The sequence below is a fragment of the Lasioglossum baleicum genome, chromosome 6, assembly GCF_051020765.1.
Source record: "Lasioglossum baleicum chromosome 6, iyLasBale1, whole genome shotgun sequence".
In the NCBI taxonomy this organism is placed as follows: Eukaryota; Metazoa; Arthropoda; class Insecta; order Hymenoptera; family Halictidae; genus Lasioglossum; species Lasioglossum baleicum.
Window position 1 is genome coordinate 2,027,303 of NC_134934.1, and position 25,573 is coordinate 2,052,875.

General features: G+C 47.0%; 1 protein-coding gene across 29 annotated transcripts in view; it reads left to right on the forward strand.

Annotated features, from left to right (window-relative positions):
- Rim (Rab3 interacting molecule) overlaps positions 1 to 25,573 on the forward strand; it is a 96,978-nt gene that overhangs the window by 15,727 nt on the left and 55,678 nt on the right. For 14 of the 29 annotated variants that reach the window (XM_076426586.1, XM_076426590.1, XM_076426593.1 and 11 more), the window contains exons 3-5: positions 8,888 to 9,160; positions 10,958 to 11,179; positions 12,217 to 12,436. In XM_076426586.1, the coding sequence (XP_076282701.1) occupies positions 8,888 to 9,160; positions 10,958 to 11,179; positions 12,217 to 12,436 (715 nt within the window). Of the gene's footprint in view, positions 1 to 3,099; positions 3,239 to 8,887; positions 9,161 to 10,957; positions 11,180 to 12,216; positions 12,437 to 12,511; positions 24,678 to 25,573 lie in introns of those variants that run through there. The other 15 variants (XM_076426598.1, XM_076426599.1, XM_076426602.1 and 12 more) reach the window with 14 other exon arrangements.

The window sequence follows — 25,573 nt, forward strand, 5'->3', positions numbered from 1 at the left end:
GAGACCGGCAAAGGGGAGGGGCGGAGCTGGTTCGAGCTGTGTGTGTATGTAGGACGTTGCTCGAAAAGTTCTGGACGGCCGAAGTTCCCGGGGGCTCGTGACGCTAATGCACGCCGGATCCGAAAAATCGCGAGAGCGGAAAGGTCGATGCTGTTCAGAGACACGAGCCAGCCGGCGCGTGAACAGGGCCGAACGATCGCGGAGAGAGCCTTTGCATGGTAATTAGCTGTGTACGTGGGCGTACGCGCCCACAAACTTCTTTTATGTACGACGAACATCAACGATCCCCTTATTAATGGTCCCGAAGCTCGTTCCGGGCCGACGATTCTTGACGCAGCAACCCGTTAGTCGACGTTTCCACAAATTCCATTATCAACTCGAACTCCTCTCCGCCCGCGGAAATCTCTTCAGCTGATATTACCATTTCTCCCGATTGTCTTTCAGATTTTCTTCCTGCTCGACCGGATCGTGGCTCTTTGTGAAACTTCGCGGACTTGTTTGTACGCGTTTAGACTCTGCTCTTGAATTTTTCTACAGAGCCGTTATCGAAATTGTGGTAATTATTCGACTAGAAAGCGGACTGTTTCTGTTAGACGGTTTACAGGATAATTGAAGTGTCGTCAAAGATGACGAAGTGAATACTGTAAGGTAAAGGTAAAGATATATTATTTTGTGTAGTGAGGAGCAATTTCTAAAGTAAACTGCTAGTGTTCACTGGAAGTAGAATTGGTCGTCCATGATCAGACCCGCCAGCCGCTTCCTATCTGTGGTATTCTTTTTCGCTGAACAGTTACCACAGTTTTCAACGAGAACACGCTACAAAAATTCACGAACGTAGTTCAGACATATAGCATAACAAAACCTGCAAAGTTCGGTAAGGGTGTATTATTTGGTTTGGTAAAAAAAATGGTTAAAGTACACCCTCGGAAACGGGAGCGCCCCTTAGCATTCAACGAGGTTGTCCTCGAATTATTCCCGTTTCGCTCGATCTTGAAAGGATCCCCGATCCGATGCCGGTTAAATTCAGCCGGGGACACGTATACGAGGCCTCCTGCTCGTCAGTATTATATGCCGGAGCATGATTTCAGGCTAGACTTCAAAAGAGTCGGAATGCGACGCGCCCGTAGGACGGCGCGGGCGCTAGTTGGCTTGAAGGGTCGTCTGAGCACTGATGCTACTCGTCGCGCAGACTTTATTATCTGAAAACTGAAACTCTTGTCCACCATTCTGCTTTTCTTTTCTCCCTTTTGGGATGCGCTCCTCCGGTATTCAGGAGAGGCTCTTTTCAATTTCAAACGTCGTCTTGTTTGAAATTAAAGAGCTCGCCGGCGCGAGTGCCGCGATTCGTTGTCTCCACAGGCTACCTATATAGTTTCCAAGATCTACAATCCAGAAAAAAACGCGAGAATTGTACAACCTCGATTTATCCCTCTGTGTTACTTTGAACCCCGTAATGCTGCTAGTTGCTGGTTCACCGCGATTTTTATCGATGGTTGTACTGGAAGCTACGAAATGTTGAGCGACATTGTGTCATTGAATTTTGGATGAAGTTCGATGGAATCGCAACGTGATTGTACTGGGAATCGACACAAATATGTGAGAGGCATAAGCTATTTTTGTGCATTTTGTAAGTTATGCATTTTAATTCATCAAGGAATTTGATCAACGAAACAAAATTGTCCTCCCTCCGAGTTCCATGAATCACCCCCATCAATCTGAAATTAGTCCGAGACCCCGTAGTCTAAAGTTCGCGCGTATGCACGAGTCACAAATAAAAACTTTTATGGCGACAATCCCATAACTTTCGCGCCACACCCGCCATTCCTCATTACCCTGGTCATCGGTGTCAGGCACCTGCGGATCTACGGTTAAGTTGGATCCAGCAGACTGAATCGAGGATCTGGCTTGATCGTCGTGGAGAGCGCGATGGCCGGCCTGTTATCGGTCTCGCGGCGAGTTATCGGATTGGCTTGAACGAGCGTATCGATCGTTGGGTTCTGTACTCGAGGCGTCGAGACGTCAACGTCCATGCTGATGTCTGTGTCGTCGACGTCGTCGTCGTCGTCGTCGATTGTCTGGTCTGAGGCGGGCGTCGGGGGTAGCTCGCGTTGACACAGGCTGCGTACACACGCCCCGTGATAAAGTAATCTGAATTAATTGGCCTCTAATTAATTAATGCAAATCACCTGGGCAACTCGCTCCGGAGCCGGCGAACTAATGATCATTTACGTTACACGGCCGTGTACGTAGCGCGCCGCGTTCCCGTTCCCGTTCCCTTGGACCGAGCTCCGTTGGCCGGCCGTTCAAGGAGAAGGTGTGAGACAGCTCGAGAACCAACCCCTTCACACCCCACAACCCTTCCACCAGCGACACCACCACCAGCCGCCAGAAGCGTATCTTTCTTTTTAGGCTCGGGAAAATAGCGCACACGTACCTACCTGTGGGTACGTAGAAGCTCCACGTAGCATACGTACGAGACGTAGGTAGGTACGTACGTACGAAATGTTCGGTGGGTGGGCGGAAAGGGTGCCGCCAGAGCGGGGGGATGAGCGAGGCTTCGGTGTGGAAGGGGGCCGAGCTCTTGACATATTGCTACCTAGGCAACACGACGAAGTGCTCTTCAGGTTCCCCCTGCCGCCGCGTATCTTTCCTGCTTCGTTTCTCGGTCTACTCTGGTCCCTTCCCACCGAGAACCTCCTCCCTTCTCCCTCCCGCATCACCAGCCCCGTTCCAGCCCTCCTCTGGGCTCTTTCTTCTCTTTTTTTTCGCCCGTACACCCATTCTCTTCCCTTTCTTGTTCGGTGCACTCTCTGTTCCACGGACGGGCTCCGTTGCCAGTCTGCAACGAGGTTCGGTCGGCGTTGCAAGTCCCTTCCTTTCGCCAGAAAACCAGCGAGCCTTTTTCCCTCGCTTTTTCTTTCCCGCGATACCGGTTGTTCATCGTCGAAACTCTACCACGGTGCGAGGTCGTTGCTCGTAGTCGCGCGAGAGATCTTTGCTCGTAGGCCGTGTTATTCGGTGATTCTCCACCGTGATCCCCCGGTCCAGAAGAGCCCCGACGATGGAGGCGATAGAGTCGCGACGACACGTTCGCAGACGAGCGTCCCGTGGATATTTTTAGCGGTTTCCTTCGCCGGAACCACGGCCCGGCTACCACCGACCAACTGCCAACCACCGGTGCAGCTGCAGTTTCCCTACGCGAAAAACTGCTCGCCCATTAAACTGCGCGGGCAAGAAGGTAAAAATCAATTCGCCCGTTTGCTGCTTCCGAAACTGGGACGCTTGGCTTCCCGGGAACGAAGTGTCATCGGATTGATGACGCTTATTGTCCGGGAGAGCGGACGGCTCCTACGTCGTCGGTTCTCTTGCGCTGCTTGTCTCTAATTTTCATTTAGATTACATACCTGGCAATTGAAAAATAGGTTGCCGCGAAGATCAACGCGGAATCGCCTACTTTTCCCTTGGAATATGTCTCGTTACTCGAAGCTCGTTGGTTGCTACATATTTTGATAATGAGGGGCTACCTTAACTCTTGTTCTTGTTGCCCTTCACAAATTCCTAGAAGAAAATTCGTGTCTGTTGTATGCCTATGTATTTCCCAATAGTTGTGGACCGATAACAACAAAATGAAAATTTCAACAGATTCTGTTCGAAATCATCGCCACCAGTCTAACCCGATATTATAGTTCAAGGGGTTAATTATCCTGGCGGGGAACAGTCTTGGAAGAGAAGAATTTGTCAAAGACGTTTTTAATTGATTCTTGATTAGTGCCTTGTAGCCTTGTTTCGAGAGGAGTGTGTTTGTAAATGCTTGTAGTTGGTCGGAGAGAGGTTTAAAAGGTTTACTGGATGGGCTTAAGGTTCATTGTTCCATTAATTCATTCAATTTCAGCAGGGTAATTTGCGAGACTGGCGGCGAAAGGATATTTCAGTCATTGACTTTTTAAATGACTGTCAAGCTGTATGTAGGTTGAAGATGTTTTTCATAAATGATTGGCTAACCTGTCGAGAAGCTTGTGTTGTTCACATCAAATTTGCTTCCACCATTCCTGCTTCAACAGCGTGAATTAACAATTCAAAATAGACACAACAAAATTATGTGCATAAATCAATAGGAGCTTTAAACCGCAACGTTATATGAGCTAGATAAATATTGTAATAATGAGGCGTGTTTAATCGGATAAATCCCTTGGTACGTAATTTGTGTAAGTCACAAGAGGACGCTCATGTAATTAACAAAACTTTCAGGACATAAATTGAACTCATTACACACGTCCCGGTAGCAGTCAATTTTCTCAAACATTAAACCGCATATGAACTTTTAGTCTGTATCTTTTATTTTGCGACCAGGTATCAATCTGTTCTTGATATTATGAACGCATTTTTAGAATTTCAATGCACGCGAAATTAGAAATTGGAAGTCAGTTATTTTTGCTTAATTGAAACAAAGTAGTGTTCAATAGGAATCGCGGCGAAATCGAGGGTAGCAAAAATCAGAACTATTTCCGCTCCGTCCGAATATAGGTTGACACTTGGCGAATCTCATCAGCGAATCACAGTTACATTATTAACGCGATGTAATTGATCTCGGTGGCGCGTGTCAGCGCGATTGCGCGCAGCCGGGTTTCGCGACTCGCCTCTCTCGCAAAATGTCCTAAGAACCGGGGCAGGCCGGGTCGGCGCGCGGAATTTCCTTTTCCCTTTCCCCTTTTTTCTCGGGACGCGTCTGTCCACGAAACGGCCTTCGAGGGGGTTGAAGCTCGCTGGCAATCGGTCTATTTGATCGATAAACAGAACTCGGTCAAAATGACCGAACCCGAGGCCGGTCGGGTTAACGCGAAATAAGTGGAACGCGGCAATCAGCCCCCAAGTATTTTTTTTCTCTTCTCTACTCTCTCTCTATCGCACCCTCTCTATTTCTCTCTCTCTCTCTCTCTCTCTCTCTCTCTCTCTCTCTCTCTCCTTCTCTCTTTTGCTGCCTGTCCCGGGGCCGCGAGCAACTTCCGCGGGGAACGTCACGCAATTACGGGACTTGCGGGGGTGGTCGGCAGTTCGCGCGTGAATATCCCCGATGAATCGATACCCACCCGCCCCAGCCACGCGGCGCAGTTTGAACAATTATTGTTGCCCATTATCATTACTCGATGAATCCAATCCGGATCCGCGAGCCCATATTCCCTGGCCCGCTAATCCGCACGACGAGGACGAAATGAAAACGCAACCCCTTTCTCTCTCTTTCGCTCACACACATCCCCTGCTATGTTAGGCGACGCGAATCAAGGGCCAGCAATCGTGTAAACGCGATTCGATTGAAACGTTCGACCTGTTTCATCGCTGCAAAGTAATTAAACCCCGCCGAAGATGTGCCTTTCCCACGATGAAGAGCTGAGCTTGGATGTAATATTTTTGGGGCGACAATAATGAACGTATCAGACTGAAACTTTAGGGTCATGTTTGCCAATCTTCAGAAAGTGGTCACAATATTTTTTCGTTCCATAATAATGATTTCGTCTGGAGTTGTGGAGCTCGAATCAGAGTGAAGAGGTCGCGTGCATACATTTTTCTATAATCAGATGCTGCACCAGCTTGGGACCGAGAGACTGGAAAGATTGTTAATCCGAATGAGCATAGTTGTTGTCTGAGCTAAATTCAGGAATGCGGATCAGCAACACAGTATTACAAACTTTTTTTCAGCAATAAAAATTGATTTTCCAATTTGGCCGGGGAAATAGTGACTTCGATTTGCAAATTATTGCCTCTTCGTTTGATAGTTTCCTTAATTATCAATTCGGGCACTATGTCCGGTGATGATTCGTAAGTGCTGCAGTCGGTCGATCGCACAGGAAGTTTACACGCTCGTAAACAGACAATTTGTTAATCGGGTCAGTCCGTCGTTGCAGAAATTTCGACTGGGAAGCGAATCCGTTGCCAGTACGAGACTTGGGGAGAAAAAAAGAGTGAGCGAAATCTTCGCCAATGAAGTTTGCCCCGAAATCGAATGATCCGGTCCGTTGAAAGCTCGTTTTAATCCCCGGCGACTCTCGGCGAGACGCTCGTAATTCAACGAGAGGAATCGCGCGGCTGTTCTTGCGGAGCGTTGCTCACGCCATTTTAGTTCGCGCAATAATACGCGTGAATGGACATGGAAAGTGTTATCGATGGGAACCGACATGGGCATTGTTTTATGGTTCGCTTCTAAATGGTCCATCCCTCACGCTTTATCTTGATGGAGTATTCTGCTCGGCCTATTCATCCTTCAAAACGGCCGACCGTCGCGGTAGCCCGCTAATTATTAGCCTTCGTTCATTGTACCGGGCGTGAATGGTCGCCGCGAAGAATGTGCTTTTCGATCCGAGACGTTCGATCCCGTTTTGCTTTCGTTCATACGCGATTTGCACTCCCTTCGGGGCCTTTGCTCTTCTAGTTCTTCGTCGAAGCTGCCTCTACACTAAACGTACCACTGTCGGTGCAAAAGACCGGTTCTGGATTTTTTACTGCAAGGCTCCTCATTCTTTTATGAAAGTCGTTTTTACATCGTCAACAGAACGATAAAAAAGTAAAACGACACACTGGGAGAATACGAGCATATTAGTCTGTTATAGCAATGGAACGGTGCTCTATTTTAAGAATTATAGTTTCAGTCAGGCTTTAAACCACTCCTTGCTGAACCGTCCACTTGAGCAATACCGTAAAAATGATGTATTTTTAATGCTTTTGTCGTGCTTCCGCGGAATAAAAACATAATAATAATAATAATAATAACAGCCTACACGCAATTGATATTACCACCCTACATGCACACCAGTCTTTAAAGATAGGTTATTCTGGATGCATGTTCAGTCACACGAAACTTCCTCAAGTTGCAGTAAACAGGATAGATGCTTGATTAAGTGCGCATCTCTCTTAGGCACCTCAGCACCTTGTCGAGAATAAATAATAACAAAAATATACTTATTTTCTAGAGGAACAATATAATATATGGGAATGTTACAAAATTTTCATTCCAACGCAGAGGCCATTTTATATAATCACTATTAATCGCTATAAAAAATTGCTCACCTCATATGTTTCATTGTTCAAATTCTGAGCAAGCTGCGATCAATATCTTTCAGCTTTATTTTAATAAATTCATGCACAGTTATGATATAGTCATATTTTTAGACATATTGTATTGATCGTTCTGCTGTTTTAAATTTCGTCCACTCAAGCCTGTCATAAATACATCAATCCGCCGTCTAGTAATCAGAGTTCACCTTTTCTCGATCTGAATGACTTCTTGATTAACCATCGGTGATATCAAAGGAGTGAAACCAGCCTCCGATCTTTGATCATTTTAAAAAGATTTTAGGAACTGGTAGATCTAGAATAGCAGTGTACATTTCAGACCCTTCTCTTTGGTTACCTCAAAAACATCTAAAGAATTATAAGTGTATCTTTCAAGAACAAATCTTTCCAATAGAACAGGTTCATTTATCAGACTCGAGAAGACGGCTAGTCCACCATCGTCGTTAATTGGTAATTTTCTAATTAACCAAGTGTTCATATCAAAGGGATGAAAACAGTTCTGACAATAGGGGATAAGATCAATTCTTGATCACCCCAAAAACATCTGAAGAACCACTAGATCTAGAAGACCAGAATTCTTTTCAACAAGAACCCTCTCCAATCGACTGCACTATCGATTCCAAAAAGAACGCGAGTCCACCAGCCCCACCATCTTTCCTCGAACTCGGTCACCCTTTCCAGCCAACGTAGACCTTGTCAGGACTTAATCCAAGCAGCACGCTTGTTTCCGTGAGTCCTCGTGCCCGAAAATGTTAGCAACGCGAGCCCTTCGGTAGGGCGGCCACGTAGTAGCCGGATTCCAGCGAGCTATTTTCGTTCGGCGTTGCATCGGCTGCGGATCTGCTTGATTTAATTTAACGTAACCGGGTAGCAGCGGGGATTTGCATAAGAATTCAGCCCGAGGCGATGGCCTGCTACGGAGCCAGGGACTTCGTTAAACGGGATTTTACAGTTTCCCTCCGACGGGCAAGGCCGCCGGGAGTTTTCCCGCGAAGGCTGACGCCAAAAATACGCTCCCGGACCAACTTCCCTGGCGTTTTTGGCTCGCTGCACCCTCTCGGCTTCTTGTATTTTTAACACGCGTTTTCCACCCTCGCGATCCAACCGAATATTGACTCGCAAAAAAAAAAAGAAAACGAACGAACGACGTCCCTTCTCCAACATGCATGCGTAGAGCACACGCGTTCCTCCAATCTAGTCGTCGTCGACGCAATTGAGAGTCCTAGCCCTACACGGGCTTCAATTTGCGTAGTAACTGGTCGACTTCCTACAGATAATTTCCTAGCAATATCCTCGAAGCAGCCGCTGTGACCTGGATCGGTCGGATCCAGGACTCTTTCTCTCCAACGGCTTGATGTTATTAAAGATTTTAGCTAAAACAGGACACTCGGGATTCGGCTGGCAAAGACCGTAGGCCACCGGACTACTGAATAACCTACGACGTCTTTCAGATAACTGAGGGTTTTTCGAACTTTCAGTTTTTAGGACACCGGGGAGCTACCGGGATCCACGGAATTACGAAATTTCGCGAAGTTTCAGAGACCCGGTGCCCCGAGCGCCCGAGTTTTCAAAATTGCGGCTCCCTGGGATTCTGCTTTGCGTTTGCGAATATCCTATTTAACTATTCTGCCTGAAATACGATCTGCAAAAGCGTTCATTTACGCGATCATCTGAAATGCGAAAATGTGCTTGCACAAACTTGTTAGAAATGTTTAGTCGATGGTTTGCTCGGGCCTTTTTGTGCATTTTTCCAGGACTATACTTAAATTCGAGCTTCAGAGGATCGTTCCTCGTGAGATAACGGGATTTCCTCTGGTTGCAGGTAATATGGGTGTGCATCATCTGCCGCAAGAAGCAAGAACTCGTGTCGAGGACCGGAGTATGGATGACGAACACGAGCCTCAGCACCGCGGACAACGCGATGCTGCAACAGATGCAGGACATGCAGGTGGGTGGTCCTCCGGGACTCATGGACCAAACTCAGGATAAAAGACTGAAACTCGAGAGAGCGCACAGCGCCGCTGAGAAGGAGAATCTGCCCTTGTTACAAAGGAGCGCGAGTCAGCTCAGAAGACAGTACTCTCAGCAAGAGCAAGTACGATTTACAATCATCATTCTCATTTTTCTGTTCGACCGCGGGGTAGTGTTCCCAGCGGAGGTATATTTAAACATAGCGCTCGTGCACGCACTGTTGCTCTGGATGTAACTAAAAAAAGAAAAAAACGATACAGATTATCCGCAAAGTAAACACCCCCACCCCTGCTCAATCCCGTATGCTACCAACTTCGGCGATGCCTAAGCCGACGCCCGTTTATATCACCATAATCACACTGTCATACTCACCAATCCTGACCAACGGCGACACTTTGGACGATTCCGTCTTTCGCGCTATTACCCGCAACATTTTGCTCCAGCATTTGTAGATGCAAAGTTTCTAGATTATGATATCATAGTTTACGAGCTATGTAGCACACTTTGGATTCATGCACTTGGTTTTAGGAAGGGGAACATTTCGCATACATACATTGTTTGTGGAACACGTACTTCATTTTTTAACGTAGGACGTATCTGAGAGGTATTTGTTAGCTTTGGTGATGCTGTCGTAGAAAATAGTTCTTAGATTATTGTATTTTTAGATTGAATATTTTTGTAGTAAGAGATGAAAGGAAGGGAAAACAGTCCTCATTGTTAGGATGAGCAATGTATATTTGATCGATATCTTGGAAACTATTCAACCCAGGACAGCATTGTACAGGACACATTTGTGTACCTACTTCTTCGTGAAAAATCTAACACTAGTTACAGTATCAGACATTTTACAGTCAGTAGTAAAAACACATAATATTGCTACTTTTAATGTCCTCCTAGTTTTATAAATTTCCAAGGTATCTGATTAAATTCTCATCCATACTTTAAGGATTGTTTTACCCCTTCGACATGAACGATAACTGATGCCAAAAACCATGTGTCAGATACTTTTTTAAAAGTACTTTTTATCAAAATGTTGTCCTGTAAACATTGAGAGAACATCAATCTCTTATATTTTAACCCTCATACATGTCTCAGGGTGAAGAATCACCTATTTTCATTTTTTTAACTGTGTAATGTTAGATTTCTTCCTGTTTGTGTTGCAAGATATATTTCTTTAAAATGTGACGTAACGAGGAGCATTATAAATTAAATATAATTCGACAGAAAGTGTTAAGCAAAAATGAATGGAGCATTATCCTAGGATCTTTTAGCTACTGTTTTGGAGGAGAGTTTGAGGGTAAAAGCCAAAATCTTCAACGGAGTTCAGCGAATTGTTGTTTCCAAACCTAAAACTTAACAAACAATTTAAACCCGCAAAAATGTACTTCAAAGTGGTATCGCGACTATCCACCGCGAACCTAACAGCTACAAAGTTAGACATTGGAGCCTTGGTTCCAGCTGACTTATCATTTACCGGCGATTATTCCATAATTTTGGAAGTCTATGGTCCATGGCTGAGGATTTTTTAACAGATCCTCTAACAGCAACAGAAACTTCAATCATAAACCAACAACTCACCCTCAATATCATAATCTAACAATTTCGTTTGGGATCGTTGTGAGAAGATTTTTAAGTTTCTATTAGGTACAGCGCACTTATTAAAAAGTTGGATAACAACCAAAAATTCTGTTTCGTCAAAAATCACGATTATCGGGGGGTGCAGAATGAATCTCGCGTTTCTCGTGAATGGTCCAAAGTCGCGCAGCCCGAACGAATCGCCTAGTGCCTCGCCGCAGCCGAGACAGTGTCCGCAGGACCCTCGGGCGGATCGCGAGCGGATCGCGAGCGGATCGCGGGCGAGAAGCAGACCGCGGGGGTCTCGGTACACGAGAAAAATGGAAGTTGCTGGTCGCGATTTCAGGTGCCAGTGCGTCCGCTGTCCACAAGCGATAGAGTGGACATGTCGGTGTCGCCTCACACGAGGACGTTGCCGACGCCACAAGTATCATCCGCTCACCAGGTGCAGCAGCCGCCGCGTCATCCGGATGCGTTCGACGAGGATGACCCGAACCTGTACACCGGCGAGATCGACTATCTTATGAAACAGCAACAAACTTATCAACGCCAACGACAAATCTACCCGGTAAGGAAGCCCGATTCCCTCGTTCGATCGAGCCGGCTCGGCCCGACGATGACGTTAACGCTCGAGACGCTGCGAGACTCTTGGAAAATTAAACATTCAACAAGTACGCCGGCTCTCTGTCCTCTTCCCCCACACACACGCTCTATCTATCTATCTATCTATCTATCTATCTCTGTCTCTCTTTCTCTCTTCTTGTGAGCTGCGAGCGCGTAGGAGCGCCCGCTAGCCGATATTCTTGCGTAGGCGGTGCTCGAGAGGCCTCTCAAACGACCAGTTTCCGGAAGATCCGCGAAAACGAAGTTATCGAATGGAACAAGGAGGGGACGACGCTGGGCTCTATCCTGGTTTCAACTACACTCGCCCCCGGACCCCGCTGATAATCGATTCACGCGCGACTTATCTTATCTCCCGCGCCTTCGATCATCCCGCATCGAACATTCGCCACCGTCATTCTTCGACTCAGCACGTCCCCTTTATCGAACATCGACGCATCGTACTGTATAGTCGAGCTGCAAAATACGCATTTGCCGGCGGCGACCTTCTGCACCTTTTGTTATTAATCGAAGCATCGTTTCTAGTTAGAAGTAACTACCCCTATTGCCACCGTAAGATCCAGAGTAACATTCTCGCTTGTACTTTAGAGAATCCTGCAAGAGACCGTAGGTAGAGAATTTAGTACGCTAGCGGAGCCAAGTATGACTATAACACGCATAAGCTGTCTCTTTCTCTCTCTCTCCCGTATCTCTCCTGTTTCTGCTTCTTTTAGTAGAGTCAGCTCTTTCTCTTTCTCTCTTCGTCTCTCTGTGTTCGACGCGGACAGCTCAGAAGGCTGCTACCGAGAATCGTAAGTCTCCCGATGAAACACACGCACACGGATCTTCTCTTTTGACGCTCCGGATTTACGCTCTCGTGGGATTCCGATCGAGCTACTCTGCGAGTTTTTGCGACGAGTTTTGGCCGCAGGTCGCGCGCGCGAGATCGCGCTCTCTCTCCCGCCCCCTGGAACCGTATAGATCCCGAACTTTTTCGGTTCGCAGGACCAGAACACGGACCTCGCGATGACATATGGCCAGCCGCCGGTAGAAGCTGTCCCACCTCGATCCCAGGTCCATCTTCAGCAGCAACATTCGGTGCATCAGATGCAGAGCGCGCGTCCCCCACAGTCCGTGGGCGGGCAGGGCGCTCTTCAACCCCAAAGGAGCTTCAGCAGCAGCGAGGAGGAGCGCAGCACACCCGAGCCTGACGAGTCCGAGAAGGGTGAGTCCACGTTCGATCACTATATATTTTCTTCCCCCTTCGACTTACGTCGACCGACTCTCCGCTGGTCGGTGTTATCGATCAGCCGAATCCTCGGTCCGACGAGGGTTTAATTATATACAAGCCCCGAAGAGAGCCGCGAGAACACGATGTGTGTTAGGCCGTTGTTGCAGTCGCCCTCGCGTGTTACGATCTCTGTTCTTTTCTCGAAGCTAACCCATGACCGTCGCGTTACGCCCATGTAAGTATCTATTGCGTTCACCTTCTTTTACTCCTCTCTCGATTACACGCAACCAACCCGTAGCGGACTTCAAAACAAAACCACTCTCTTTTCTTCCGTTCAGATCTTGTGTGTCCGTGATATATAGTAATCGAGAGGCGACCACACACACACACACACACACGGATCGAAGCGCCGACGAGGATGTGACACTTCGTGGATGGGCTCGTCGTTCTTACCAGGGCTGTTGTTCGATTAGTGTCCTCTGGTTTTAATGAGTAGATAGGACATAGACTTCGAAGAAGTATTCTGTGTGTATTCGTTTTTTTAGCGGCCATCGTTCATACGTTGGGAATGAAAATAGTCTCCTCAAGTAAGATTGCTAATTGTAATTGATTGCTTATCTTGGAAACTAGTCGTCCCCAGGGACTGAATGCTTCTAACTTCTACAAGTTTCTAGTGCTTTTAATGCTAATACCTCTACACAGATTCTCCTTCTTATGTTCCTTAGGAATAGCTGCACAGATGTTCAGATGAGTTTCCTTGACCCTCATACGTTCCTTAGAAATAGTTACTTGGAAGATCTTGCGATCATACCTCATCCACTTTCATGTCGTACATTAACTCGCAGAAAATGGACATTTTTCACAGCAGCGCATCTGGCGATAATTAGGTCCATTTAAGCATTCTTCAAGGTGATTCTTCCGGCAATCTTCTCATTGCATCTATCCAACAGCTGACACATTTCAATTATTTGCCAGGATCTATGTAAGTCAATCATGATTTTGTAATACTAAGTCAAAGTGGACCTGTGTACCATCGTCGAAGAACTAATTGCGGCCATTTTCATTTTATTCACAATGTCATATCTGAAATACCCATGTAAGTCGACCATGATTTTGTATTATCGATTGCGAGTCTAAATGGATCCGTGTACTATCGCTCAAGAACTAACTTAACTTATTCACAATGTCATATCTTAAACACCTAAGTATATCAAAGCGTAAGACAAATAGAGAAGAAACCAAACATCTTGCCTTATTTAGAAACTAAAATTGGATCAATTTTCGAGCTGAAAGCGTATGAGGGTTAAAGTATATATACTTTTACCCCTGAATATGATGGTAGCTAAAAAAACATGCACCTTTAAGATTCTCTAAAATTCATCAAAATCTAAAGGAGCTATTTGATTTACAATCCTAATTCTCAACGAGACCCAGCAACCCGAGGACAGAGAATGAAAACCGAATCCTACGTATTTCTGTCGAAGCAGCCCGCGACAGAGATTGCGCTTGACGAATTGCTCGCGGAGCCGTTTGAAGCGGATTTGCCGCGCTTTGCGGCGGTCGGCTAGCACGGGGCGATCGTTAAAAATGCAAGGAATCTGGAATTCGCGCGCGGATAAAACGCGGGTGGGCGGGGTTTATTTGCTCTGGCGCGGCGAGTCCGGGACCCGCGGAGTTACACCGTTTAATATCGAAACACGGGCTCGCTCCCCCGGCCTGGAATTATTGCAGATAATTCAACGTGTTTTCACGGTGGTGCGGTTGTAGGGTCGAGCGAGAAAATGAGGTTCCAAGTGGCGACCCGAATCTTACGAGCACCGGGTAGCGCGGGTAGCTACCGCGCCACCGAAACGTGGGTAGGTACTAGGTACGCGTGTGGTGTACGGTATCCTGGTGTTCGATTTAGTATCGGGGCCACGTTAACTTCTCTTTCTTAGCTCGCCGGGACAGTTTTTCCCGAAGTTCATCGGCACTGACAGCAATATTGGCCCGTTACTCTTTCGAGATGTCACATCCTCGCGGCGCCAGTCGTATAATTCAGTAGCGGCGCGGTTAAACGTCAAATCCACCGTCGAATTACCGTCAGTGAGGCTGCCGCCGTGGAGGATCGGCGGTAGGAGATGGGGGATGGAGACATTAGGGCGAGAGAGCTAGCTGGTCGGGAGGGTCAGCTCTGCCCTTGAAACTCGCTGCACGAGAAGAGCACGGGCTTTCCGTGTCAGCGGATAATTGGTTTACGGAGAGTGTGTGCACCTGTACCGCGGATATTTACAGGCGAGCCGACCAAGGAAAGTGTAATCGACCGATCCGATGCTCATGCAGTCTGAAAAAGCTCACGCGTCGCCGCGTACGCGTGTTCATAAAGCGATTAACGCCTCGCCTCTTAACGGTGTGGCGTGGTTCGAACTCCGAAGACGCCACTTTCTGGCGAGACCGAATGGAGAAACTTCTCTCTCATTGTGACCCCGTCTCTCTGGTCCAAGAAGAGGCTGGTTTTCTGCTGGTTTTGGGGGGACGAACGTAATACCCTGGGTTTACGAGCTGCTCGGCCAGTGGTTTACGACGCCTATGGAGCCGAAAGTCCGGTCCGCTCGAACGTATCGGGAAAATGGACCGATCGCGTTTCTCTGTTCGCGAGAGAGAAAGAGAGCGAGAGAGCGCGAGTCTGAAATACTCGGAACGGGGAAAGTAGGTCTACTCTACGCGCGCAGCCAGAGATCGGACCGAATGGAGTGGCAGATGAAAAGCGATACTGCATTATCGCGAAGGCGTCGGTGTGCGCGCGCGCGCCCAAGCCCGAGCACGAGCCCGAACCCGCGCCCGCGGTGGGAAGCGAGAGACCGGGTTCATCCTTGGCTAATGAGTAAATTTAGGTTACCGACGGCTGGATCTCGCTGTGTTACGCCGCGAGCTCTCTTGCTCGTGCCGTGTGTTCACGAGAACACTCGACACACCACGTCGCGCTCGGTCGCTTTTGTGCGACGCATTCGAGCCGGTTTCGAACTGCCGGGAATAGAGAACACGGTGTACCAGACTACCATACGAGCACACATCGTCCACTGATGTGCGTGTGTGTGCGCGCAGGCATGTAGATACGTGTGGATCACGGTTGATTAGTCACGAGATCGGCGAACTGTGAACCGATTCATCGAGGTGCGCATCAGCAGGAGAGAGAGAGAGAGAGAGAGAGGGAGAGAGAAAGAGAGAGAGAGAAGCTCGCACGAAATAGGAACGACGCTCGATGCAACGTCGCCGGGGTATTGGTGTCTCCCGTTTTTCTTATTCTTCTGCTTTCCCTTGTGAGATAGGGCTCTCTATCTCTCTCTCTCTTTATCGCGGACACCGTTCTCCCTCGATAGTCATCTGTTCTCGCGAACCAGGACGACAGGATTGAAATTGATTTAATACATCTTCGTTTGTAATTTCCAGTCCCCGATCGTTGATGCCGGATCGGGAACGGTCGGCCCGATCGGCGACGCTTGGGGTTCAATCATCGGGCACAAAGACCGAGGGACGAGTTCTAGATCTCGGGGATCTCTATAGAAAAGTCGCGAGTTTCCCGGAGTCGCGCAAGGGGATCGAGAGGAACGCGGGTAAGCCTGTTTTTTCGTCCGCGAGCGAAAATATCAGCCGGCGGAAATCCTTGCCGGTGAATTTTCTTCCAATTTCTCCAATCCTCTTCTCGAATATCGACTTGGCCAAGGATGCGTGGACGCCTGATCGACATCCCAGCTATCCTCGTAGCCGTTAAATCCTTGATCGGATCTCCGCGATCGTGTATCGTGGCATATCGCACGGGTATCCTGCGGGAATTCTCGGGTTCTGCCCTCCCGGTCTCGTCGTTGCATTGATCCTTAGTATCCCTCTCGCTTCTCTCTCTCCCCCCCCCTCTCTCTGTGCCTCGCTAGCCCGTATAACCTCCACCCCTTGCTCCGCAGCTCGCTAGCCCCGTTTACCGCCCTTCCGTCTCTGTTTTCTTCAATTCTCACCCTCGCCGCCCTCCTTCATCCCCCGGCGTTATACTTCTTTTCCTCTTTCCTCTCCACCTTTTTTGTAGTTTGTTCGCCGTTTCTTTTTTAACTGGTAAATGCAGGTACTTTTTGGTTAGATGCGATTTCCCTCGCCCCCATTTCTCAATCTTTCTCGCCTATATTTCTTCCTAGCTGGCGTGTTCTATTTTCCCTATTCTAGAGAGTTTGCTCTCGCGCTTTGTCTAAGATCGCTCCTTTTCCCCTCAGAGACGCAGCACCTCCAACAGCAGCAGCAGCGTCTTTCATTAATGCGCGTTCTCTTCTCGGAAAAAGAGGTTTCTCATACTTCGTTTCCCTTCGCCATTCTTTCCCAACTCTTCCATAATCCTTTTACCTTTGTTGAGCATTAACCAAAACATTGAGCAAAACGTTGAGCAAACCGGCTAGAAAAATCTCGAAGAGGACGCTGGTCCAGAAGAAGCTCGAGGAAGAATTTTTCGGTCACGCCGCGGCCGGGGCCGTTTAACTTCCTCGAGCTAGGAATCTTCACCTGGAACTCCGGCGATCCCGTAACTCTCCAACTATCAACGTTTGAGCATCTTCCAGCCGGGTCTTCACATTTCTCGGCGTATCTTTCCGTTTCTGGTTCGCTTGACGCTATTTCTTCTGTTCCCACGGACGTCGACGGGTCTGTGGCTCTCCATCCATCCTCTTGCTCTCTCGTTCTCTCCCCTGCAAATTAGTCTCTCCCCACCATAACCGTGGCTCATCCCCTGGATCCTGGCTCCTGCTCGCGACGCCCACCACAGCCGACAACGTGACGTCACGCGGCCAACACGTGGGCGAGCTCAAGCATCTACCTCGTCGCTATTTCTGGGCTGTGGAACCAAGCTGAAGAGTGAGAGAGAGAGAAGGGGGGGAGTGAGAGAGATAGATGGATAGAGGAGCGACGCGTCTCTTTTTCTTCGGGCACAGGGTCCATTCATCCACCCCTTTCTGGACAGCTTGGAGAGAGATTTTCGGCAGGGTGTCCGCGTCATGGACACACGGCTTTGCATAAATACCTGCTCGTGCGTCACGCACCTGGATAGTCTTCGCTTTAATGGTTATCCCCGGCACCGGCGTGTTTACGTTGCCCGACACACCGGTAGCTTCGGATCGATTCCGAGGCCACACCGGGAAATTCGAAGAGCTCGCCTCCCTCGGCTACACGGACGCTGACAGAACCGGAGACCTATTAGAAACCGTGGAAAAATCCGTGGCATCAGCTCAAGAGATCGGAGTACAGATTTCGCGGAAAAGCGAACGCGGACCCCGGCAGCGTCGATGTCACGGGCGTCGCCGGTTTCCGGCTGGATTCGTGACATTTTCCGCGTCGGATCTGTGTCATGGGGATCCGGTGTGAATTCGTGATGAAGCGGCCCGGGTGCAAAGATCATCCCTCTGACTGTCTCTTGAATTTTGCAGGGAAAGTTTTATTAGACCCCCGACGACCGGGAGGTATTGTATAACAAACGTGGACCCGCTCGCTGGTGGATCAGTGATACACACGCTTGTGGACACGGTCCTGCAATAAGTAATGATCGGACGAAACCAGCGACTCGCTGTCTCGTTTAATTACAAGGGCCGGGGATGTTCCATTTTTCGGATAAATTTTCTCCGAATTTAGTTACAATCATCTGCTGATAGAAAAATGTTGTCCACTACGGGAGCCATTCCTATTTTTTATTTGATTCTTTCTTAGTAAAATTACTACTTTGGAGGGATTTATAATTGAATGCATCACTTCAATCACTTTCTGCAGATATTTTTCTAAAATGTGCTTGCTAATGAGCAGTCATTTAATGTGCTCTGCGTTGCATCAAATCCTGTGATAACAGGCTTCATTGAATTTCCAATAGTTACACTCGAGGCTAGTATTTAATCATTATATCTGAACACGGATGATACAGACTATATTTAACATTATTTACACGATTAATAAATTCGTCCTGTTCATAAGATTTTAAAACTCAATGTGGGTGGCGTGTGTTGTACAAATGACAAGAGTGAATTTATTTAGATTTGTGCTTTAATGAAACAATTTATTCAATCTAATGGAAAGATCTCTAGAGTTTCAATAATTGTAGAATAAAATATATATAACTAGTCATTGAACTAGTGTTACTGGAAACCGATTTTTACCGGACTTTTTGGTCCTACTGTCGAGAAGAATCGACTCTGAGCTATCGACGCATTTCTCGTTCTTGAAGCTGGACAGGTCTTTGTGCACCTAAACTGATCCACCTACGACACGGAGGTCGAGAGCTGCCTCCGCTGGCAGCTCCATCGAAATTTAATCCGAAGACACTGCAATTTGACGGTCGAGCGACTGGCAGTTGGATCCGACGTCGCCTTTCAGCTGGCCCGGGTTCTTGCCCCGGCATTATCCGCTTCCGGCACCGACTGGCGGGATTGAAATTACTTTGTTTACTGGCGGGGGAGCCGGCACGCCACCGCCCGGATGCAACAAAATCACTTGCTCCGAATACAAAGTTCTCATTCCGAGGAGAATCCCGCGCGTTTCGATCCCGTTCGCGCAGCTCTTCGGAATGCATAAGATATTACTCGAGTGCCTGCCCCGGGAAAAACTTTATGAACTTCGCCCCGTGGCTTCTACGGTGCGGCATACTAACCCTTTCGATGCTGTGTTGGCCGCCACGGTGTCGCACGAGACGGTTCTGCTGTGATCTTCACGATCAATCTTGCGGGTACTTGCCACTTTTCTGAGGCTGGCAGTTTTTGGCCTTTTGTTCTAGTTTTATTTCTTGTGTCGAAGTCTCGAACATTATCTATCATGTTCAGTAACATTGTAATTGATAGGTTTCATGATTTCAGTGCACATTTTTGTGTCTCTAAATCAATGTACATATAATTGTTCAAGGGTGTATAAATGAACAGCAATGTTGTTGATCGTTACCAAAAACGTAGACGAGATTTTAAAAACAAATCCAAAGTAAGTAGTTCATTATTAAACGAATCAAATTCGACACTTCCAGTCAGAAAGTTCATAATTATGTTCAAGTTAGCTGAAACACAACCAGCAAGAAATGGAACATTTTCTAGTACATACAAACAGAAAAATCTTCCAGTATTGCAGACTACAAATGATTAAATATTGATTTTTGTTGCTCGTTTGGAAGTCAAGATTTGCGTCAGTGATGGTGGAAAGGTTGTCAACATTAATAATTAGTTAATTTCATTTTGCGTCACCGATTAGCACGTTGGAACGTAAATTCTGCCGGCTGTCTCTGGGGCCCGACCTCAACGGGGTCAGATTAGGGGCTTAGAGAGCGAGAAACAGAGAGAGAGACACAGAGAGAGAGAGAGAGAGAGAGAGAGAGAGAAAGAAAGAGAGAGACTTGTAGCTATATGACCTAGGCGTCGCGACGCCCGGATTCTGGAACCGCGGACTGTATAATCAGACGCGTCGCTGGTTTCGCCGTGCACACCTGGTTCGCCCGCATTCACGGACGCACGCCGCATCGCATACAACGCTAACGTACTACACGCCGCGCCGGCAGTAGTGCAGCTACGCGTTTGGTGCATACGCGGTGATGCAGATGGCCAGGGCAGCCGCTATGCGGAGATCGCGCTTATTAGGGACGACGTCGACGCGCATTCTCCTCGCGATGCCTCCCGTTTTTCGGCTGGAGCCACCATTATTCCAACAATTGTTCGAAACTCCTGCCGACTCTGAATCGACAAAACGAATATTTACTGGAGACTTAACCCTGCTTCTAGCTTAATCTGCACTACAATATGTCTGATCTGAAAAATTTTTGAAATAAGGTCAACGTGTATATTGGTAGAAATTGTCTCATACTTTTTCCAGTCCTTATACAATCTTGACAAATAATTTGTATACATATATGATCCTGGGATAGTATGTCATCCATTTTTGTTTTACGCAAACCAACCAATTAAGTTTTATTCATAATGCTAAATATATTTTTAAAGTAATACATCTTATGACGTGGATTGAAATAAATGAAATGTGAAGTCTTATTATGAGGAACGTCTGAGGGTTCTCGTCAATGTCAACCTTGTACATACAAGATTGATGATGTGTGTAATGTGTAACGATTGTAACTATGCTAATTTTTCCGTAACGAGCAACCGCAATGAAATCTGCAGAGCATCGGAGAGTCGATGACAAGTTCCCTCCTCGCCAAAGCCGCGAACCACGAAAAGAATCTTGCTCGATCCGGCGTAAGGATCGATCGATCGACGATCAGCGAATTATTCGCGGGCCCGTTTGCTGTGTCGCCTTTTGCGCGAGAGTAAAAGTGAGTCCGGCTTCAAGTCGGACGGCGTTGTTGCTCCCATTCGTAGATGCACACAATACAATTAGTGACTAGAAATACAATTAGTTTGTAGAAGTTTCGAGAGGTAAGTCCGTTACGCGCGCGCGCTCGCAGCTCGCGAAAACCATCCCTTTAACGAGGATTTCCAGAGAGGCCGGAGCTGCGACGTCCACCGGATACATCCGAGGCGGACGAGGAGAGACGGAGAGGCAAAGGATAAATTGTCGCGGCCACGCTTTGGCCTCTCATCGAGCCTGCTGCCTTTGATTACCGCACCTTTGACAGTCCGACACCCCCTCCAGACCATCGCCCCCTACAACCGAAAGCCCGTCCAGAAATATTCCTGGTACCCCTCGAACCTCACGTCGAAATTCTATTAAACAGATTTTTAATTCGTTTTCAGGAACTACGTGTACGTTCACGGAGAACGTTTTTCCTCCGTAGATTAATACACACCTCTCTGTCTTCCCTGTGTACTAGTCCATTCTCTACGTTTGCTCCTCTTGACGTCACGACGTATCTACGACACAGAAAAGTCTGCGCCGTTTAATATAGTTAATACGTCGGAGTTACGGGCCACGATATCGCCAGGATCGACGACGATACGGTGGCTCTTTCCCGGACCGGATGTGTAATAAAAACCGACGTCCCGGTAACATTAACGCTGATATCGTGGACCTTGGCTATCTCGTGGCTCGTGGCGTCGCTGTTTGACACCTGGCTCGTCTCGTTCGTCGTTGAAAATAATCTTAGCCGATGATTTTTATTCGAGACCGTCGGTGGTCAGAAGCGGGGCGTTTTGTAAACACTGATGGACCTCTTTTTAATTTTACCTTTCTTAAATTTTCAGCTATTTTCAGTCGATATAATTTTGCAAATAATTGTCGTCTACTTTTTAAAAGAAGTCCGTCTTGTGGGGGATTCGAAAATACGTCTTCCACTCTTTAACTCACGAATTACAAAATCGTCTACATAATTTTAGGAATATTTGTCGGCTAGTTTTTGGAAGAAATTCATGGAAAGGAGTGATATTTTAGGAGTCTAGAGAAAAAGAGAGAGAGAGGGAGAGAGAGGCGAACGACCCATAAAACAATGAATTACAGAACGACGGACGGAGGATTAGAATTCAGTTAGGCGAAAGTACGATGATGCATGCGGTCCCACGCTTCTGGCCGCGGCGCGGCGGTGTAAATAGGCTGTTCTACTTAGGGTACATCAGTCCCTCGTAAATTCCGGGATGTTTTTCGCGTGGGCGGTCTGCGAACCAGATACCGGGGGTTGGGAACGACGGGGCGAGGGTCGCCAGTGGGTAGAATCCCGGAGTGATTTATATGCGGTGAGTCGGTGTCATCTAACTTTTAAATTAAGACTCCGTGTGCCGGATCCGCACGCCACCGCCATGTCTGCTCCTCTCCACCATCCTCTCTCCTTCTCTCTCACACACACTCTCTCTCTTTTTCTCTTGGTTGCGAGTTCTATCTTTCTAGTAACTACCCTCGTTGTGCGTGGTGCGCGCGTGTCTTCTATTTATTACGGGCGTGAGAGCATCGTTCAGTAAAAAATACACACACCGGCGCGTTTATGGGATCCGATGGCCGCGGATGCGTGACTGTACCCGCCTACCTTGGCTGCGCTTTAAAACACACCCTTTGACTCTCACCCCCTCGGCCGCCCCGTTTCACGGTATCAACGTTTTCTGCCCGCCACGTAACACTTTGTAGCGGCATTGGGGCCTGATTATGCAAAGGAATCCCGCCTTTCGCGCGGAATACCGATTATCGCCACTGCTTTAAGCTCCGAACGTTTGCCGCCCTACACGGCACGGGGGTTGCTAAAATGGGACGCGTTTCGATAAAGGGGTTGCAACCATACGACTACAGTTCCACCCGGTTTTATTTTTAAGAAAGATTAACAGCGTGGATCACGCGCGCAGATTCAACGAAGGTGGCGTCGGTTAAAGGAGTCTTAACTCTTGGATGGGGCTGGCTTTTTACATCTCGTTGACAATGATGTCCGGGTCTATTAGAATATAGAAATTGTGATAATATCTTCGTCAAACTTAAATGTTGTTGATATTTCTTATATTGTGGAAGTTTATGCTATTAGTTATTAGTAAGTAAAATACAATTATAAAAAGATGCAGCAACTTGTTTGGAAATACATCAAGCGTAACGTTTTTCTTCAAGCCACAAACGATTAATAATTACGAACAGCTACGAATAAAATCAGCGCCGTGAAATAAAATTAACAATTCCAGCCACAAATGATTAATAATTGCGAACAGTCACGAATGAAATCAGTGATAGAAAGTAAGATTGGCTATTCGGACTAATAATTGGATTTTCGTTTAAAAATCGTTAGTCGAATGAAATTCTCGACAACCAGGCTCAAAATAGACCCAGCCACCGCCGTCCGAGGGTAGTTCTCCGTTCTTGTCCACGTGTCTGAAAGACGTTCGGTCACGTAGGGGATGTAAGCCGATCGCGTGGCGATCGTATGGCCAATTTGCCAGTTTTATGACACGGCATCCCCTGCCTTATTTGCAGCGGCGACGAACGAGACGTTTTTCCCCCTCTTTCGCCCCTTCCACAGACCCCCCCCACCATAAACCTATTCCTCCCCGCCAGAATCAATCGACCCAGATCGAATTCTCGAGCCGGGACGAAAAATCATAAAACGAAACGACGACTTACTTCTTGCGCGTAGCGAGAACACCAGACACTGCCTGCAACATTGCGATTTTACCATACTTTAGTACAGTGTTCGATTGTTCCATAGTGCAGTTTATATATACATACATATATATATATATAAATATATATATATATATACCATAGCAGTGACCGTTTTCATTTTACTATCTTTTTACATGGAACCCCGCCCCCTGTGTTCTTTTGCATCGAAACCGAGCATAGCATATAGATGATCCCCAGTGTGTTTTTAAACGACAGTTACACAGGATGCTGCCAATCTGGTGATACAACTAAAAAAGGGAGTGAATCTGGATGTTAAAATAAATCGAGGAGAATCAAATTTTGCTCTCCGAGGTTTCGTTCTCGAGAAAACCCTGTGGGCAACCAGGGTCGTTTATGTTCGTAGCGAAATTTCACTCTTGCATCTCATTTCGATATTTATATTATATGTTAAAATAGGGACTTCAATGCGTGTTCTAGAAATTAAAAAAATTTTCTGTAAGTATAAAAATTAGTCGTCGACATAAACGGCCCAGTTTGTAGCCGGCGTTAAATTTGAAGATTCGTCAAGTTGCGTGCAATGTTGAATAGGAATTGGCTGACCATAGCTTGCCAATTCTACTTCTTGTAAGTACCAATGCATGCGAACCTGACGAATTGTTCAAGACGATTTTCTCGAGACTGAAAGTCTGTTTGGAAAAATTGTATTCTATATTTTCGACTTATTTCTTCCCGTAGAATTTTCTCGTCTTTAGTTGTATCGCTAGATTGGAAGCAGCCTGTACATATTTATTATTACACTATAACCCTTTCAGAGTTGTGTGAACCAAGTAGCGGAACTGTTTATCTTATGTTCGAGTGAATTTTCTGTCCACGTTCTCTTTTATTTATTAACCGACGCTCGCACGTGTTCGAAAGATTTATGTTTCGAGGCGCGTGCTGTGTGTGTCTCTCACGTGATCGCGCGTCGCGTCGTTCTTCCAACAACGGGAATGATGCTTTTGTTGCTCTAGCGGTTAAGAGAAACGATATATACATATATTCCCACCCCACCCAAAAAAATACCGTGCACATAATCATGCAACATGTGTGACTTAAAGAGAGATCGCCTTTTAGGGGAAAAACCGCCGTCCATGGTGGTGACTTCCAGGAGCGTGAGGGAGAAGCCCGGGGACAGATTGAAGCGTCAGTTTCTCGCGGTACCTACTAATTTTCCAATAAGGCAGTTCGTTTTCCGCTATATATATATATATATGAACCGATCGCATACATATACATCTACCTAAAAAAATATATATAAATATTATATGTATATCTCTGCGTATGCGTGTGCATGTGTGTGTACGTCATCTGCCGACCGGTCGCGATTCTAACCGGCATAAAGAATCGCGTCGATTGGGAACCCCGACGAATCGGGAGAGAAGAGTCAAACGGAGCTTTCCCATTTTCCCTGGGCCCCGTTTTTCATCGAATTCAATTCGCCATCGGACTTTTTCTTCAAGCCTAACGACGCCCGAAAACGAGCGAACGATTGGCGAAGAGACACGTGGGCGGCCACGTGGCGCTCGCCGGTCATTTTCGCGAAATTTCGTTCTTCTATCAGTTCTGTGTAACGTGCCGAATTTCTTTTGCCTTTGGATATCGTGAATTGAATTTTGGAAACGCGGCTGCGGTCCTTTTTTTGATCATAGTCCCTCGATTTTCTGTTCTATTTTCCACTTTATACATTTCTGTTCTAATAAGCCGTCTCCTTTTGAATAATTAAAATAGTAAAATTAACGTGTCTCATTACGAGAGCGAATTGATTGTAAAATATGTATATTTTGACCGGAGAGTATGTTGATTGCGAGATGTGATCGGTCGGCAGAGCTGTAACAGATTTTATTTGTTCTACTTTGGACGGCTACGAATCGTGCACAGGTATACCATATATCGTTTACACCTCACTCACGCTACGTACACGTATCGCTCACCAGATACTCCCGGCATTCCTACATTCCTCGATGTTCGTCTCGAAGATACGTAACGCCCACGCAACGGGCGCCGCGTGTGTTCCGGTGGATGTGTTCTCCCGCGGGCGATCCCGCAACATTCTACTCCGTGACCCCGAATTCTCGCACG